Below are 14,970 nucleotides of genomic sequence, written 5' to 3' on the forward strand. Positions count from 1 at the left end.
CCCTCTGCCTCAGAGGGAGAAGAGATTTGTACAGGGATCTGCTGCCTCTCAAGTGAGTCCTCTAACCACTAGGTGATAGAGTCATTTTCACTCTCTGGCTCCATTAATAATTAATTATTCAGTTAAAGTGGAAATAACTGCAATAGGAGGGATTCAGGGAAACCCACATCAGAATATCCGGTAGCCTAGTGGTTAGGGCACTCCCTTGAGAGGTGGCAGACTTCTGTTTTCCTCATGAGACAGGGACAGGGGGACTTGAACCAGCTCCTCCTCCTCCTCCACTCCCTGGCTGTTTTGGGTGGAGTTAGGCAGCCTCTGAGCACACCTACCGGATAGGCCCCGCATGTTTGTTAGTGGAAGAGTACCTGTCTTCCCTTGGCTCATAGTTCACAAGCAGAGATAAGCGCCTCCCTGCAGCCCAGACATAGGCACCTAACTCTGTGAGAGGGACAGAGCTTAGCACACACCCCTCTCATCCATCTCTCCCACTGGCTAGCTGAAGCGGCTCCCTGCGTAGTGTGCTGGCTTTGTGGATCACATTCTAAGGCACCTCTCTCTCCCCATTCATTGTGTAGGAAGCCTAGACAACTAACTCAGCTTTGTGGATCACAGTTTGCTCCGTGATTTTTCTAAGTGCCTAAGTCCCTTGGTGGATCCAGGCATCAGTTACTCAGTTTCTGCATTTTGTTCAAGGATGGAAGGGGGGATATATAAGGAGAATAAAAGCAGCTTTAAGCCACCTTGCACTCCTTATATGCTAGGGCCAGGTGGAATCTTGTCTGGACCCTGGTGTAAGTTAGGCCAAGGGCAGCTCCAGTTTACACTCCACTTCTCATGGTCTCCTTTGGGTGCTGGGAAGTAGAAAATTGTCATAGTACATCTAGGCCACACTCTCTCCATCAGAGGCTGGGAACTGGGCCTCAGGGAGCCATTTCTGCTCACTCTAAGGCCTCTTTACTCTCTGACAGAGCGATGTGAGAGAACCTTTAGCACAACTGAGGGACAGCCCCTACGACTTTGCCAGTATGGTTGCCAACTTTCTAATATTTAAAAACCAGATACCCTTCACCATCCCTTTCCCCTGAGGCCCCACCCCTTCCCTGCCCCTTCCCCCTAGGCCTCACCCTTGCCCCGCATCTCTCCCCTGTCCCCGGTGTGGGTCAGGAGGGACTCACCTGTGGAGCTGGGGTTGGGAGCTGCAGCTGCCTGATGCAGGTAGGAGGTGGCCCTGTTGAGTAGGGGTTGGCGCAGGTGATAACTCGGTGCCTCCCCAGCTCCCCGGCCCACAGTAACTGGACTTTGGGTGTCCGGTCAGTAGATCTGACCAGACACTGTCAGGTCCCCTTTACAACCAGACTTTCCTCTTGAAAACCGGACACCTGACAACCCTATTTGCCAGTCAAATGGAAACAAGGTATTTTGTGTCACTTATCACCAGAAATTTTACAGCACGAGAGATCTGATTAAAACTCCAAAAATGCCAACATTTCACTTACGTTTTATGTAACTATGATACGTTCACAGATGGGAGGGGGGTTCTGCGTGCCACCATGATGGGCTGAATTCTGTTTACCTTACTCATGCATGTGGTCCCACTAACTGCTTAGGGTTTGGCCTGAGTCTAAAATGCACATGGGGAAACCAGTCTTACATCTTCTGTTTCTGTTATAAAGTACATCATCTTCAAAGAAATGTAATTGCCACTTGGATATAATCTGACCTCCATCCCAACATGCAGCCATGGTACAATCTGTTACCAAAGCTGTTCAGTTGCATGAGGCTACTATAGGTGAGGAATGTTCAGTCAGATTTCTTTGATATCCTGTGAGCTCTCAATCAGTAGCCACTTTGATTACCTCACTGTTAGGGTGACCAGACAGCAAGTGTGATAATTCAGGATGGTGGGTGGGAGATAATAGGCGCCTATGTAAGACAAAGCCCCAAATATCGGGACTGTCCCTATACAATCAGGACATTTGGTCACCCTACTCACTGTAGAATTTTAGTGTAATCTGTAAGCAAATGACTGCATTAAAAACCCAGTAGATCATATAGGGTGACCAAACAGCAAGTGTGAAAAATCGGGATGGGGTGAGGGTAATAGGAGCCTATATAAGAAAAAGACCCAAAAATCGGGACTGTCCCTATAAAATCGGGACATCTGGTCACCCTAAGATAGTATATCAACTTTGTTGATATTATTCCCTGCTGAAATATGTAATATTGTTCTGACTGTGGAGTAAGTTAAATGCCAAATAAATCTACCTTGTCTGTAGCACTAGCAATACAGAAGTCATGGGTAGGAGTAGCCATGTGGATTCTCTTGCTTGCTGATTAAGTGGAATCACTTGTAGATAGTGAGCAGGGTCAAGGATGTTGTTGTGACTTTCAGTCTTGTCTTTCCTTGACAAATCATATGTTTGGCATGGTCCAAAAGTGTTTATTCAGTTGTGCAATTGGTGCAGTCTATACTCTTGTGTCCCATGACAATTTTGCAACAACAATACATGCCTTTAAGAGAATGAGGTTCTATTATTGTAATTTCCTTGCAAAGCATCCAACAGTTCATCTCTTTTGCTTGCAGTCTCTTCAGTATGCAGCAGCACATTTGTTCATTGCTCCAGGGTACTGGGATCATATTACACTTTCCTTGCTTGTTGTACATTGACTGCTTATGAAGTATCAAGTTGACTTGGAATTGTTCATCTTGGTTTTTACACCTTTAGTGGCTATATTTGTTACCTCCTCCATAACCCTCATCTGGACAGGTAATTACATTCTGACACCACTTACCCTCTAAGGGCCACAGCAGAGTATCAGATTCCAGCATGTGACCAGGTCTTTGCTATAGTGAGCCTTGGATGTGGAATTCACTCCATCAGAAACCTGCCTCTCCTCCTTTTTTTTCCTATTGTCCAGTACCTTAACTCTTTCATCCGCATATTTTATATTTTTCTCTTCTCCTCTTTTTTATGTTAGATTTCCTCTTAGATTTTTCTACAGTGAAAAGCGAGGGGGTTTTATTCTATTTTATAACATTTGAGGGCATTTTTTAAATAACAAGAAAAACAAAATAATTGTGAATTCATTTCACCACTTTGTAGTTAATGTTTGGTAACCATTTCAGCTGTGTTCTGACTACATGTCATATAAACACATGCTAAGGGCCACACGGTAGTCAGCCCATGCACAGGCGTGCAAAGGGAAGAGAGTATAAAGAGCTTCCATTCTCTTTTATCTCCTAGGTTGCAGGAAGCCACAATTATAGCTAGGGCCCTACCAAATTCACGGCCACGAAAAACATGTCATGGACCGTGAAATCTGGTCTTTTGTGTACTTTTACTCTATACTATACACATTTTACAGGGGAGACCAGTGTTTCTCAAACTGGGGGTCCTGACCCAAAAGGGGGCAGCAGCGGGGTTCCAAGGTTATTGTAGGTGGGTCATTGTATTGCCATATTCACTTCTGCGCTGCCTTCAGAGCTGGCTGGCCAGAAAGTGGCAGCTACTGGCCAGGCATCCAGCTTTGAAGGCAGCATTGCCAGTAGCAGCACAGAACTAAGGGTGGCAATGGGTGGCCCGTGAGTGGCGGCTGCTGGCCGAGGGCCCAGCTCTGAAGGCAGCAGCATAGAAATAAGGGTGGCAATACCATACCAGGCCATCCTTACTTCTGCGCTGCTGCTGGCGGTGGCTCTGCCTTTAGAGCTGGGCTTCCAGCCAGCAGCTGCCGCTCCCCAGCCATCCAGCTCTGAAGGCAGCACTGCAGCCAGCAGCAGCATGGGAGTAAGGGTGGCAGTCCCACAATCCCCCTACAATAACCTTGCGACGCTTCCCCTCTATACCCTTTTGGGTCAGTACCCTACAGTTGCAACACTGTGAAATTTCAGATTTAAATAGCTGAAATAATGAAATTTATGATTTAAAATCCTATGACCATGAAATTGATCAAGTGGACTGTGAATTTGGTAGGACCCTAATTATAGCCATTGCTGTCCTGATCAGTGGCTCTGTGAGCTAGTGCCTTTAAGGGTCTGAATTGCGTCAAAAGGGCAGACAGGAGGCAGGGTTTTGGAATACCATTCCTCCACAGCAGCCAGTAGCTCTGGCTTGCTACAGATGGGATATTGCACCCTCTTTAGCATAAGGACCATCTCGTTGGATGTGTATGTACAGCGTCTAGCGCAACAGGGCCCTGATCCTCAGGAAAATCTCTCTGGGTACTACTATAATAAATATGAAATAAGGGGTGGCACAGCAGTTGTTGTCTCCAGGAGATTTGGGCACAGTGTCTCTCATAGAGAGAGCTGTTTGAAAAATTTCAAAGTATTCTACATGATGATTTATTTGATGATTTATTTCTGCATTTTTTTTACTAACTCTCCTCTTGGATCTTCCTGTTGGGCTGTATGGGCCTTGCACTGCTCCCTATTCTGAGCTAGGCCTTAGGGCCAGATTATGCTACTGTCTATACCACTGAGCAGTGAATTCATGGTTATTGTCATTCATATGTGCTAAAGCTGAACAATCATCCTGCAGATATCTAAGGCCCTGAACCTGAAAAGCACTTGGTACAGATAGAATCCTGTGCTGGCACAGTGCCCCATTTCTCTCCCTGTATTCAGGGGTCTATCAGCATAGAGTAACTTGCAGAATCAGGGCCTAAATTGGTTGTTTGATCATTAGTAATAAATATATATATATATTCAGCTCAAACTCACTTAGCTTTACATTTCCAAAACACTGTGCTAGTATGTCTAGAGTGAAGTTTCTGGTTGCAACAGTCATGATATTAACAACAGTTTTTTACTAAAACCATCTTTTAGAAGTTTAATAATGTGTGTCTGTTCATTGATAAACCTAAAATCAGTATTTAATTGCTGTGCCATAAATATCTTATTAAAGCTAAATTAGATCCTTATTTGAGACGCTTGAGATAATGACAATTTTTCTTTTTCCTTGTAATTGCAAGGAGAACAAAAGGTCTTCTGTGTGTGGATTAGTTCTAGAGAATGTGTAGATCCCCTCACCCCTCACAGGATCAACTTACAAATACTTGCTTAATGATTTTAGCTGGGAATTATGTTAGCTTCCTGAACTTTGCTTAGTACAGAAATGTAAACTGATACAGAAATCCTATAACTAATGGTTTCAAATGCAAAAAATGTGATGAAGTCATATGTTATTTTGAGGTCAGGGTTAATTAACTGCTTCTATTGAGCTCATATTTTATTGTTGCAGCTTGAAACTACCAGTATAATTGGTGATAATCTAGGGCCTGATCCCACAAATCCCTTTTCATATGAGTAGTCCCTTTGGTTTTGATTGACTACAGTGAGCAGGCTTCACAGAATCATGTTGTAATGTTTTGCCACATGTCTCTGGATTAAGATGATTTTTGTATCCAGTGCTTCTCTTTTTGTTTTGTTTGGCATGTGGAGATGTTGGTCGGGACCTGTCCTTGGGTATAATCTGTTGTTAAATACCTGAAAGGAATTTATTTTCTCACCTAAATTTTCACACTAAAGTATACATGTGAGCAGATACTACACAGAAAGAATTTGATACCAGAGGAAAACTATCTGTTCCTTGTTTTGTCTGTGTGCCACTACTTCCCTCCGTGTGCTCCCATGAGGCCTACTGAGGCACAGTGCAGGAGGGATAGCTAAGTGGTTTGAGCATTGGCCTGCTAAATCCATGCTTGTGAGTTCAATCCTTGAGAGGGCCATTTAGGGAACTAGGGTAAAAATCTGTCTGGGGATTAGTCCTCCTTTGAGGAGGTGGGGGTGGACTAGATACCTCCTGAGGTCCCTTCCAACCTTGATATTCTGTTTCCCTCTTATTCTTAAGAACTATCCTGCAGTGGACCTATCTCCCCTCAGGGAGGCCCTGTCTAGTAGCAGTCTCTAGTCCAAAGAGCTGTGTTACCTTTCACCATGCCTATTCCTACAGTGCTGAGCTTCTCCTGAAGGCCCAGCCCCAACTTGAACCACTGGCCCTTGGGATTTCTTCTCTGGAGTCCTTCCTCTAATCTGGTTCTCCCCAAACTGGATATTTATTCCCAGGCCATCTGCCGGGAGGTTGGTGTTTCACAGCCTCCTCCGGCCATGCCACCCTCTCCTTCCAGGGCCAGTCACAGGAGACTCCACCCTCTGTAGCTCTCTTCCAGCTGAGTCTCCCTGCTCCCCATCACCCAGCTCTTCCCCAGCTGAGTCTGATACATGAATTGAGCCACCTGCTCCCCAGCCAGTCAGGATCAATTGCAGAGGCTAATTTGTGATAGGCGAGGCTGAGCCTATCTCCCCATAAAGGGCCAGCCAGCCTGCAACAGTCTATAAAATGTCTATCTAAATATAATCTATAACATGAGTCAGCAGCCTTTCAGAAGTGGTGTGCCAAGTCTTCATTTATTCACTCTAATTTAAGGTTTTACGTGCCAGTAATACATTTTAATGTTTTTAGAAGGTCTCTTTCTATAAGTCTATAATATATAACTAAACTATCGCTGTATGTAAAGTAAATAAGGTTTTTAAAATGTTTAAGAAGCTTCATTTAAAATTAAATTAAAATGCAGAGCCCCCCGGACCAGTGGCCGGGACCTGGGCAGTGTGAGTGCCACTGAAAATCGGCGCACGTGCCGCCTTTGGCACATGTGCCATAGGTTGTCTACCCCTGATCTATAATAACATAATCTAAATATATGTTGCTATTTAATGCATTCCGTTTATCAATTTAGGGTCCTGAAATAAGCCATTTTGTGTTAGTCGCTGGGGAGCCAATTAAGGAATCCGTGGTACAACATGGTAAGCATTTCTAGTAAACAAACCACTGGTTGGCTGGTTGATGGTTTTGTCTTGTAAACTAGCAGAAAGAATTCCAAGGATGTGCGCCATCTCCCATACCTGCCAGCTTTTGGAGCCCGTTATGTTCCTCTCCATCACGAATACAGTGACTGAAAATTAAAGTCAATGCCTCCCATGTTCCCCAGCCAGCTTGTTTGTATATGAGATAGTGCTGTTGGACTCAAGGTGTATTCTTTGTATTTCTGTATTCTAAAAATATAATATTCTATATTTTTAAAGTACTATACTTCTCACTTTTAGCATGTTTTCCATCCATGTTTATTTGAAACATTTTAAAAATAACATGAACCCTGAAAAAACTCCCATGAAATCCATTAGGGACTTCACTATTGCTATTGATTTTTTTTTGTGGGGGACGGAAGTGCTCAGATACTAACATGATGGGTGACAGTTGTGTACTGGAAAATGAAAGACATCTGAGTCAGGACATGGTGCGGTGGGCAGGGGGAAAGTTGGGAACCATGGGTGCAGATAGTATGAGCAAGCTGTTTCCTAGAAAGTCAGTTAAGTTAGAGTTTCTCCACACTTCTGTTGACTCTCTTTGCTTTGTCTCTGCCTTCATTAAAAACTTTAAAATCTGATTCAAATCCCATTAAAGTCAACAGGAGATCTTCTCTTGACTTACGTGGGCTTTGGGTCAAGTTCTTAAAGGGGAGTCTAAATATAACTGTCTGAACCTGCAGCATTTGACTTCATTTTGTAAATATGATGGAATCTGTGGCCAGAAGGGAGCATTGTGATCGTCTCCCCTGAAACACAGGCCATAGAACTTCCAGAGATACCATTGAGAATTTCTGCACTACTAATAATACCTAGGTGTTAATATGGCACTTTTCATCAGTAGATCTCAAAACCCTTTATCAAGGACATCACTATCTTTATCCCCATTTTACAGATGGGGAAACTGAAGCACAGAGAGGTGAAGTAACTTGCCCAGGTCGCCAGCTGGGAAGAGATGCCATATTTTTCAAGTCCCAGTCCAGTGCTCTAGCCACTAGGACATACTGCCTCCCCACACTAAAGCACACTGAAGTAGTGCCTCCGAAGGGAAGTTTACAGTAACGCAGACAGGGTCATGTGCTGTACTTGGGATGGATAGCACTGTGGGAAGGAGAGCAGAGAAGCCAAATGTTAAATGAGGCATTTAAGTTTAAAATATTTTTAGATTAAATAGTATTTGAATTAAAATGAATAGTTAATTAACTGATTATAATGTAGTGGGGAAAGGCACTATTCATACAGGGTGAAATTCCCCCTTTGGCAAAGGACCTGTTGAAACCCTATGATTCCCCTTGCAAATGGAAGGAGGGGAGTGGGGAAGGGGAAGACACAGAGAGCAGAAGACTCAGCACATCCTGCCTGGGGAAGGGAACTCCATGCCATCCCTGAATGAAGCAATACAACAAGGTCAAGCCACAATCACTGGGGACAAACTGGTTGGCAGGGGTAGAATGTTGCATTCAGAAAACAGATGGCAAAAGACTAAAGCCACAAATAATATAACAATGTGTGTTTCAAAAATAATTTTTCTATTAACTAACAGATCACAGCTGAAAATATTGGATTAAAATTATTTTCTATCATAGGGCCATTTGTGATGAATACTCAGGAAGAAATTATACAAGCAATTGATGATTACAGAAATGCAAAAAATGGATTTGAGAGAGCTGCCACCTGGAAGTCAAAGATAGGAAACCAATGATCTGCAATGTTAAGAGTATAGCTGGGTGTTTCATATTTACATCATTAGGGTCTGATCCTGCAAACCCTTACACATGTGAGTAGTCCTGTTGCCTTCAGTGGAACTACTTATATGAATAAAAATTACTGAATCAGTCCAGTAGCGTATATTTAGTATACCTAATTACCAAGGTGTGTATGTGTGATTAATGTTTTTTGAGGGTTAATACTACATTTCTGCATATATATGTACATGTGTGTGGAAATGCATTAAGTGATTTTGTTTTGGTGTACAAAAATATATTTCTCTTTTGCTGCAATAAAGACTCTTATTTTAAATCTATTGCTTCATAAGGTCTCTTTAAAGAAAATTATTTATTTAAACTACTTACTTTCTGTTGTGACACTCCATTAAGCAAATCTTACAGCCCAGAAGATATAAAAGAGTATGTAGTCATCTCGGGAACTAGCTATTGTAATGCGTGTGCTGTGGAAGAACGTGTGCTGAAGTTTCATGTTTCAGGTAATCTTTTTAAAATAATGGCAGTCTAGATTGCATCAGTTAGTTTAAAAACTGCAATGCTATTGGTAGGGACAGAATGGGATTAGAGCCAAAGTTTGACTCTGTTTCTGCCAAAGTCTGTATCAGATTTAAGACACATGCTTCTGCAAGCTTCCACGAAGGTTGTGAAAAAAGTTTTAATACAGAGTTGGATTACAGCTCTCTGTAGCTCAAAACATTGGCCGTTATACTACCATCTTAAAAGGCAGCTGTAACACAGAGCACGGAGTATAGCATATTTTTATGTTTTCTGGACCACAAATGAATTGAGTCCTTTTGTGAGTCTAGATGGGAGATCAGTTAATAACGTTAATGTGAATCTATACCTGGTTACTTGTGAGAGTATCCGATAAAACCAAACAAACCCTTAAAAACTTTTTTCAAATGTATCTAAAGAACAGTCTACGAAATGACATTGTCTAGGTGAATTATAATTGTGTTGGATGAGACAACAGTTATTTACTTTCTCACGTGCATATTCTGTTTGGATTTACAACTGAAATTTTGGAAGCTTTTTTTTTTTTTAATTGTTGCAAGAAATGCATTTCGAAACAGAGCCTTCCAGCTGTATGATATCAACTGCGTAGTAATCTGTGGATCTTAAACATCAGAATGTACAAACGGTGGGCAACCTTGAATATTTTCATGGTGTCTTTTCTGCATTTCCTGCAGGGATCTGATTATGAGTATGGACCTGTGAAGGTAGGTGGGCTTTAATTTACTAATACAGCAAATCTCAATTTGTCTGAGAATACATGAATTGCATTGCATGAAGTGGCGGTAGTGTCTAAATAATTTTTGTTTGTTTACCTATTTGGTGGTGTGAGTTATTGTTGTTAGTTACACCAATATCAAGTAAGCAGAGAGGAACCAGTATTCTGTACTAAATAGTTTAATCCATAATCATTGTTTGATAGTTTTGCCCTTTTAAATTTGCCTTATAAAGTTTCTGCCTTAAATAAATCCTTTAATATTGGTTTTAAAAATAAAAAATTAACTTGAAAGTCAGAAAATTTAGATTTTTTTTAAAAAATAGATGCTCCTTATCATTTTGCATTAGTATATTATCTAGGGAATTACATACAAGGTATAGTAAGATTTCTTCTGAAGCACTTGTTCAGTAATTTGCCACCAATTAATGTCTCTTCTCACTGTTGTTAAAAGACTTTATCCAGATTTTTAACCTATGCAGTGACAGATAATAATACAGCATATTGACCAGAGATTCAGTTTTCTTCTAAATGGGATTTGTACATTGAAAATTAAGACGAAGCATCCTCATGAATGTGGGACTTTTCAAATCTGACTTTTTGAGAAAATGTAAATACCCCCCAGACAGTAATTTCTAAAGGAAACCAAGAATCAAATAAGATTCCTAGTTTGTAGAATTTCCAAGTCACAGTTAATCCAGTGTGCACCTGAGATACTAGCAAGTCCTTGTGACATTAAGGAAAAAAAACAACACAAGTTACTCTTGTTCTTACTTCAGAGAACGTTTTCCTTTACTAAGCAATGACCACATACTAGTCCATAAAACACACTGAATTTTGATCTCTGTTCCAAGAGGCTGGGTTGCACACACAAACGCAGAGATCCTCTACAGGAATGTCAATTAGCATTAGTGCATGATATGTGTTTGAGAATGACAAATGACTAGTCCCTCTGCATCCTCCTGGTATGAAGTTTTAATTTACATCGTGAACAGTCTTAATTTGAAACAGTGAAGACTAGTATAATCAGTTTGTTCATTTCCTTTGCACCTTGATTGACAAATCATTGGTTTCTTCCATGGAGATGACTAAACCTATATGTGACTGGGTGCACAACAGAAGTAAAAGATATGATGAGAACTCTGTCTGCAGATACAGCACAGAGTGCTAATTCAGTATATTGATAGTCCAATAGTTACGTGGGTAAAAAATCTTTCACTGAATTTTGTAACAGTATATGCTCCCCCAAGAATAAATACAATGGCTTATTTAGCTATGATATTCTTAATAGCTTTTCTGCACACTGTATGTACTATGATGCCACTGTCATACAGTCTTTTCAACATATGTACAGCTGTAATGGTTGACATTTGGCTGCACTGTCAATTAGTCACAGTTTGGCCATAACATATTACTGCAGTATAAGACCAGTTACTCTCCAGCACTAACATGAAGGTGTGGTGTAGGTCACTCTAAAAAAAGATCTGTGTTTCAAGTAGACTTCACCGCATGATGAAACCAAAGTTAATTTCTCTGCTTTCTCATACTTGAAATATTCTTCTCTTTTTTTGTGAAGAGAGAGATTAGTGGTTGAGTTTTAAGCACATTTAAGTTTTTAGATATTTTACTTCTTGATATCAAGATTTTGATATTATTTTGGCATTTACTTCAGATGAATTTCCTAAAAATACAACTCTTTAATGTAATGATGTTTAACGTAATCCATAGATTCCTAGCCGTTAGGGGGAGAAAATGCCATTTGATTAATCTAGTCTAACTGCCTGAATTTTGCAAGACTACGATCTACAGCACTTCTACTATTGTCTGGCCTCTTCCCCTGGTAGTTTAACCACTGCCCAGTTGCTCCTCTTGGGTAAGATCATCTCTTCTGTTATGCCGTACAGAAGGGAGTAAATGGACCTAAGAGGCCATGTGGCGAGGAAATATAGCTATGTAGGATCATATTGTGACTTATCTGGTGCTATTTAACTGTTAAAGTATTTCTCCTGCTTGCAAGTAGCAGCTCTGTCACCCCAGAGGGCTGCATATGTAACCAAGGATGCTACAAACATTACTTTAGTTGCAGAACACAGAAAATATATAGCAATTCATACTATAAACTTCTAAAGCTCTTTTATGTCAATGAGAGCTGTGATTGAGTAACAACCGCAGAATAGAGATGTGTGTAGTATATTAAAAATTACACTCACATGCCGTTAAGGAACATTAGTTGGGTTGCAAAATCAAGCATGCAAAAGTTAGAAAATACCAGAATTAAGATTGATTTTTGCGTGCTTGACTCTGCAAACCTAAATAATATTTTACATACAAAATATGTGTGGAATTTCCCAAATTAACCCCCACCCCACAAAAAATAACATAATGTGGTATCATATTGCCATCCACATAGTTCATCAGCAGGGTTGGAACCTTTAGATCCACCACAGACCTCTGCCATTTGAGGTAAGAGTGTAACTAATAGCAATGGTAGGTGTCTCCTCAGTGTGGCCCAGTGCTAGAGGGGGGGGATGAGATACACACTTTGCCAGTAGGTTTCACAGATATTTGCTGACTGCAGAGGAATGTTGAGAACCCCAGGAATTTTGGGTTGCATTCCAGGCTCTGTAGGGTAGAGTCTTTAGTGGGCACAGACCCTTCTGCCCATTCCCCCTTCTCCCCACCTAGGATTGCCAACATTCCCTTATTACAAGGGACGTCCATTATTTTTTCATCTCTGTACAACAAGACCAGGCCTTGCTGAGTGCTGCAAAAAGTAGATAGAAATATGCCTGGTGAATGTAGATGATGCTTATTAATTATTATTGATGAAGGTGATACTATCAGGAGAAGGGGTAGAGTGGGGATGCTAAGAGAACAGTCTCTTATTTTTTAAATACAGTGTTGGGAATCCTACAGGCCTCACCCCAAGTTGAACCCTTCTGCCCTGCCCAGTCTCTTCGCTACTCCCGGCTCCTCATGCCAGACCCATTCTCCTCATCTAACTGGTATTCAGTTCTCTAACTCCTCATCCCACTCCAGGTATCCTTGCCCAACCAGACCCAGTTCCTCCCCTCCCAGCATCTCCATCTAAGCTGTTTCTCTCATCATCATCTACTCACTGATTCTCCTTCCCATCTTCCCAATTCCCACCGGTTCCCAATCTCAGTCTCCCATCCTGGGCTCCTCCTCCATTCTCAGTGTCTCCACTTCACCGGGCTCCTTGTCCAGCTCTCTTTGCCCAGCCTGTCTCAGTTGTCCCCTCACACCTTGGCTCGTTGCTAAATATGTCTCCCCTGCCCAGTGGTTTCCAATCCCAGCCTTGACAGTTCCACCCCCTCTTGCCCCCCAGCTCTGTCTCTGATCCCAGTTCTCTGCCCCAGCTTCAACATCTCCCCCGGCCCTCCCATTTCCCTCCCTGGCGCCCAGTTCCAGCCACCATCTCCCTTCCTGCCAGCCTCCAGTGCCAGTCTTCCTGCCTCCACCTTCGGCCCCTTATCCCAATCTCCTCCCCACCTACCCTCAGGTCTGACTCTTGATCCCTGTGCGTTCAAATTAGGCAATGTCCTTCTCCACACTGCCTGAGCCCAGAAGATGGGGCATTGCATGCACCAAAGGGACAGACTCCCTGCTTTCAGTTTTGGGGCCTGTGCCTGGCCCAGCCACCCTTAGCTGCAATTACAGGGCAAGTCAAGTCTTGTTCACTCTGGGCTGGAGCATGCTCAGTGCAGATGGAACCTTTAGAGATTTCAGCTGCTAAACTCTAAATCATCTCTACAGAACATGTGAGAGCTGTGCTTTTTCAAAGGCTGATAATTTGGGTGGATTTTCATGCGAATGGCAAAAGGCACATTCCTGACACAAAGGCCACCTGCTTATCAAACTTCAAGTAACTGCTCCACTGCCTGAAGGGAGCGGGAGCTTCTAAGTTAAAGGTCACCAGCTTTTTTAACATGAGCTAAATGGTGTATTTTTTCTGTAAACTCATTCACGGAAATGGCTGAAGCATTTTGGCTGAAACTTTCCAAAAACAAAATTCAGCCAGAGGCAGACTTTAGCCAGGAAAAAGTTCATCCTGAACAGTTAAAGTTTGGTAAAGTTATGAGCAACTGAAAACAAAGTCTTCTAATGGGAAGTGTGAGGCATCCTTCATAATAGATAATGCTGCCAGCCCCATCTAAAATAATGGCAGGCATCAGTAGTGACTCTACAGTGAAGGTCGTGTTGCAATTGGCACAAAATTGGAAATCCTTCTAATTCACACTTTAATGATTGGACCCAGGCTGCAAAATTTGGCACACTGGCTGTTCAGACAATAATTGCATTTTCCATGTCACTTTTTTGAAGACTATTTATTAATTTTTGCAGAGGAAACATTAAGAAATGTTCCCTTGCTGAAATTTTATCCTGACAGTCTCTTATTTTTAGGAATCTGCTAGCTAAATAACTCCAACCATCTTTTCCTATCTCTCTCCCAGAAATTCTCTATTTTTAAGTATCACAGGCATAGATCACTTTTTCCAGAACTTTAAAATTAAATACTAAGAGAGCTATTCCTTTTATTCATCATAACCCAATTGATCTCCACCAAGAAAAGCCAATGGAACTGCTCAGATCCGTCAGCTACTTCTGTTCTCTAACACTACAGCTGTCTTTGTAATGGAAGTGCAAGTTCCTCATCTCTGAAACTTGGCCTTCAACTTTCCCTGCCTCTTTTCACTCTCTGCCAACCCCTCTTTGAAACAGAGAGATGAAGCCTAAGTTGTTAGATCCACAGCCCACCTCTCCTGTTGAAGTCTGCTCCCTCTGACAGATCTCCTGTAGTTATTAGAGAGGAGCCCTGGGCTTACAGACCTGAGGAAGACCATTGGACTGGAACTCCTCTGCTAAACTTAACTGCAAGGTAAGGGATTCTAGATATTCCCCAGCCCCATGAAAACCACTGTACCTTCTCTAATTACTCATGCATCCACACACAGTTAAAACCACCCATTTTCTAGGCACTTCACACTCATACAGTTAAATCTGTAGAGGCTGTTTGCAGTCCAACAATCTTCCGGAGGCCCATCAGACTGGGATTCCCACAGGAGGCTTACCAGAGGTAGAAACTGCCTCCAGAGCACAACTGGTACATCCATGCCTGTGGCATGGCCCTCACC

At 42.1% G+C, this 14,970-nt stretch overlaps 2 protein-coding genes across 8 annotated transcripts in view; both read left to right on the plus strand.

Annotated features, from left to right (window-relative positions):
* The window catches only part of PIR (pirin), a 104,229-nt gene extending 95,344 nt beyond the window's left edge, over nucleotides 1-8,885 (plus strand). For all 6 annotated transcript variants that reach the window (XM_050964511.1, XM_050964521.1, XM_050964484.1 and 3 more), the window contains 2 exons: nucleotides 6,736-6,802; nucleotides 8,449-8,885. In XM_050964511.1, coding sequence (XP_050820468.1) covers nucleotides 6,736-6,802; nucleotides 8,449-8,564 — 183 coding nt within the window. In that variant the 3' untranslated portion in view covers nucleotides 8,565-8,885. The remainder of the gene's footprint in view (nucleotides 1-6,735; nucleotides 6,803-8,448) is intronic.
* Nucleotides 8,886-8,975: 90 nt separating this feature from the next.
* VEGFD (vascular endothelial growth factor D) overlaps nucleotides 8,976-14,970 on the plus strand; it is a 38,363-nt gene continuing 32,368 nt past the window's right edge. Inside the window, exons 1-2 of one of the 2 annotated variants that reach the window (XM_050964366.1) lie at nucleotides 8,976-9,065; nucleotides 9,777-9,806. In XM_050964366.1, coding sequence (XP_050820323.1) covers nucleotides 9,057-9,065; nucleotides 9,777-9,806 — 39 coding nt within the window. In that variant the 5' untranslated portion in view covers nucleotides 8,976-9,056. Of the gene's footprint in view, nucleotides 9,066-9,113; nucleotides 9,807-14,970 lie in introns of those variants that run through there. The other variant, XM_050964359.1, reaches the window with a different exon arrangement.

This window comes from Gopherus flavomarginatus, chromosome 1 (genome assembly GCF_025201925.1).
Source record: "Gopherus flavomarginatus isolate rGopFla2 chromosome 1, rGopFla2.mat.asm, whole genome shotgun sequence".
Classification (NCBI taxonomy): domain Eukaryota; kingdom Metazoa; phylum Chordata; order Testudines; family Testudinidae; genus Gopherus; species Gopherus flavomarginatus.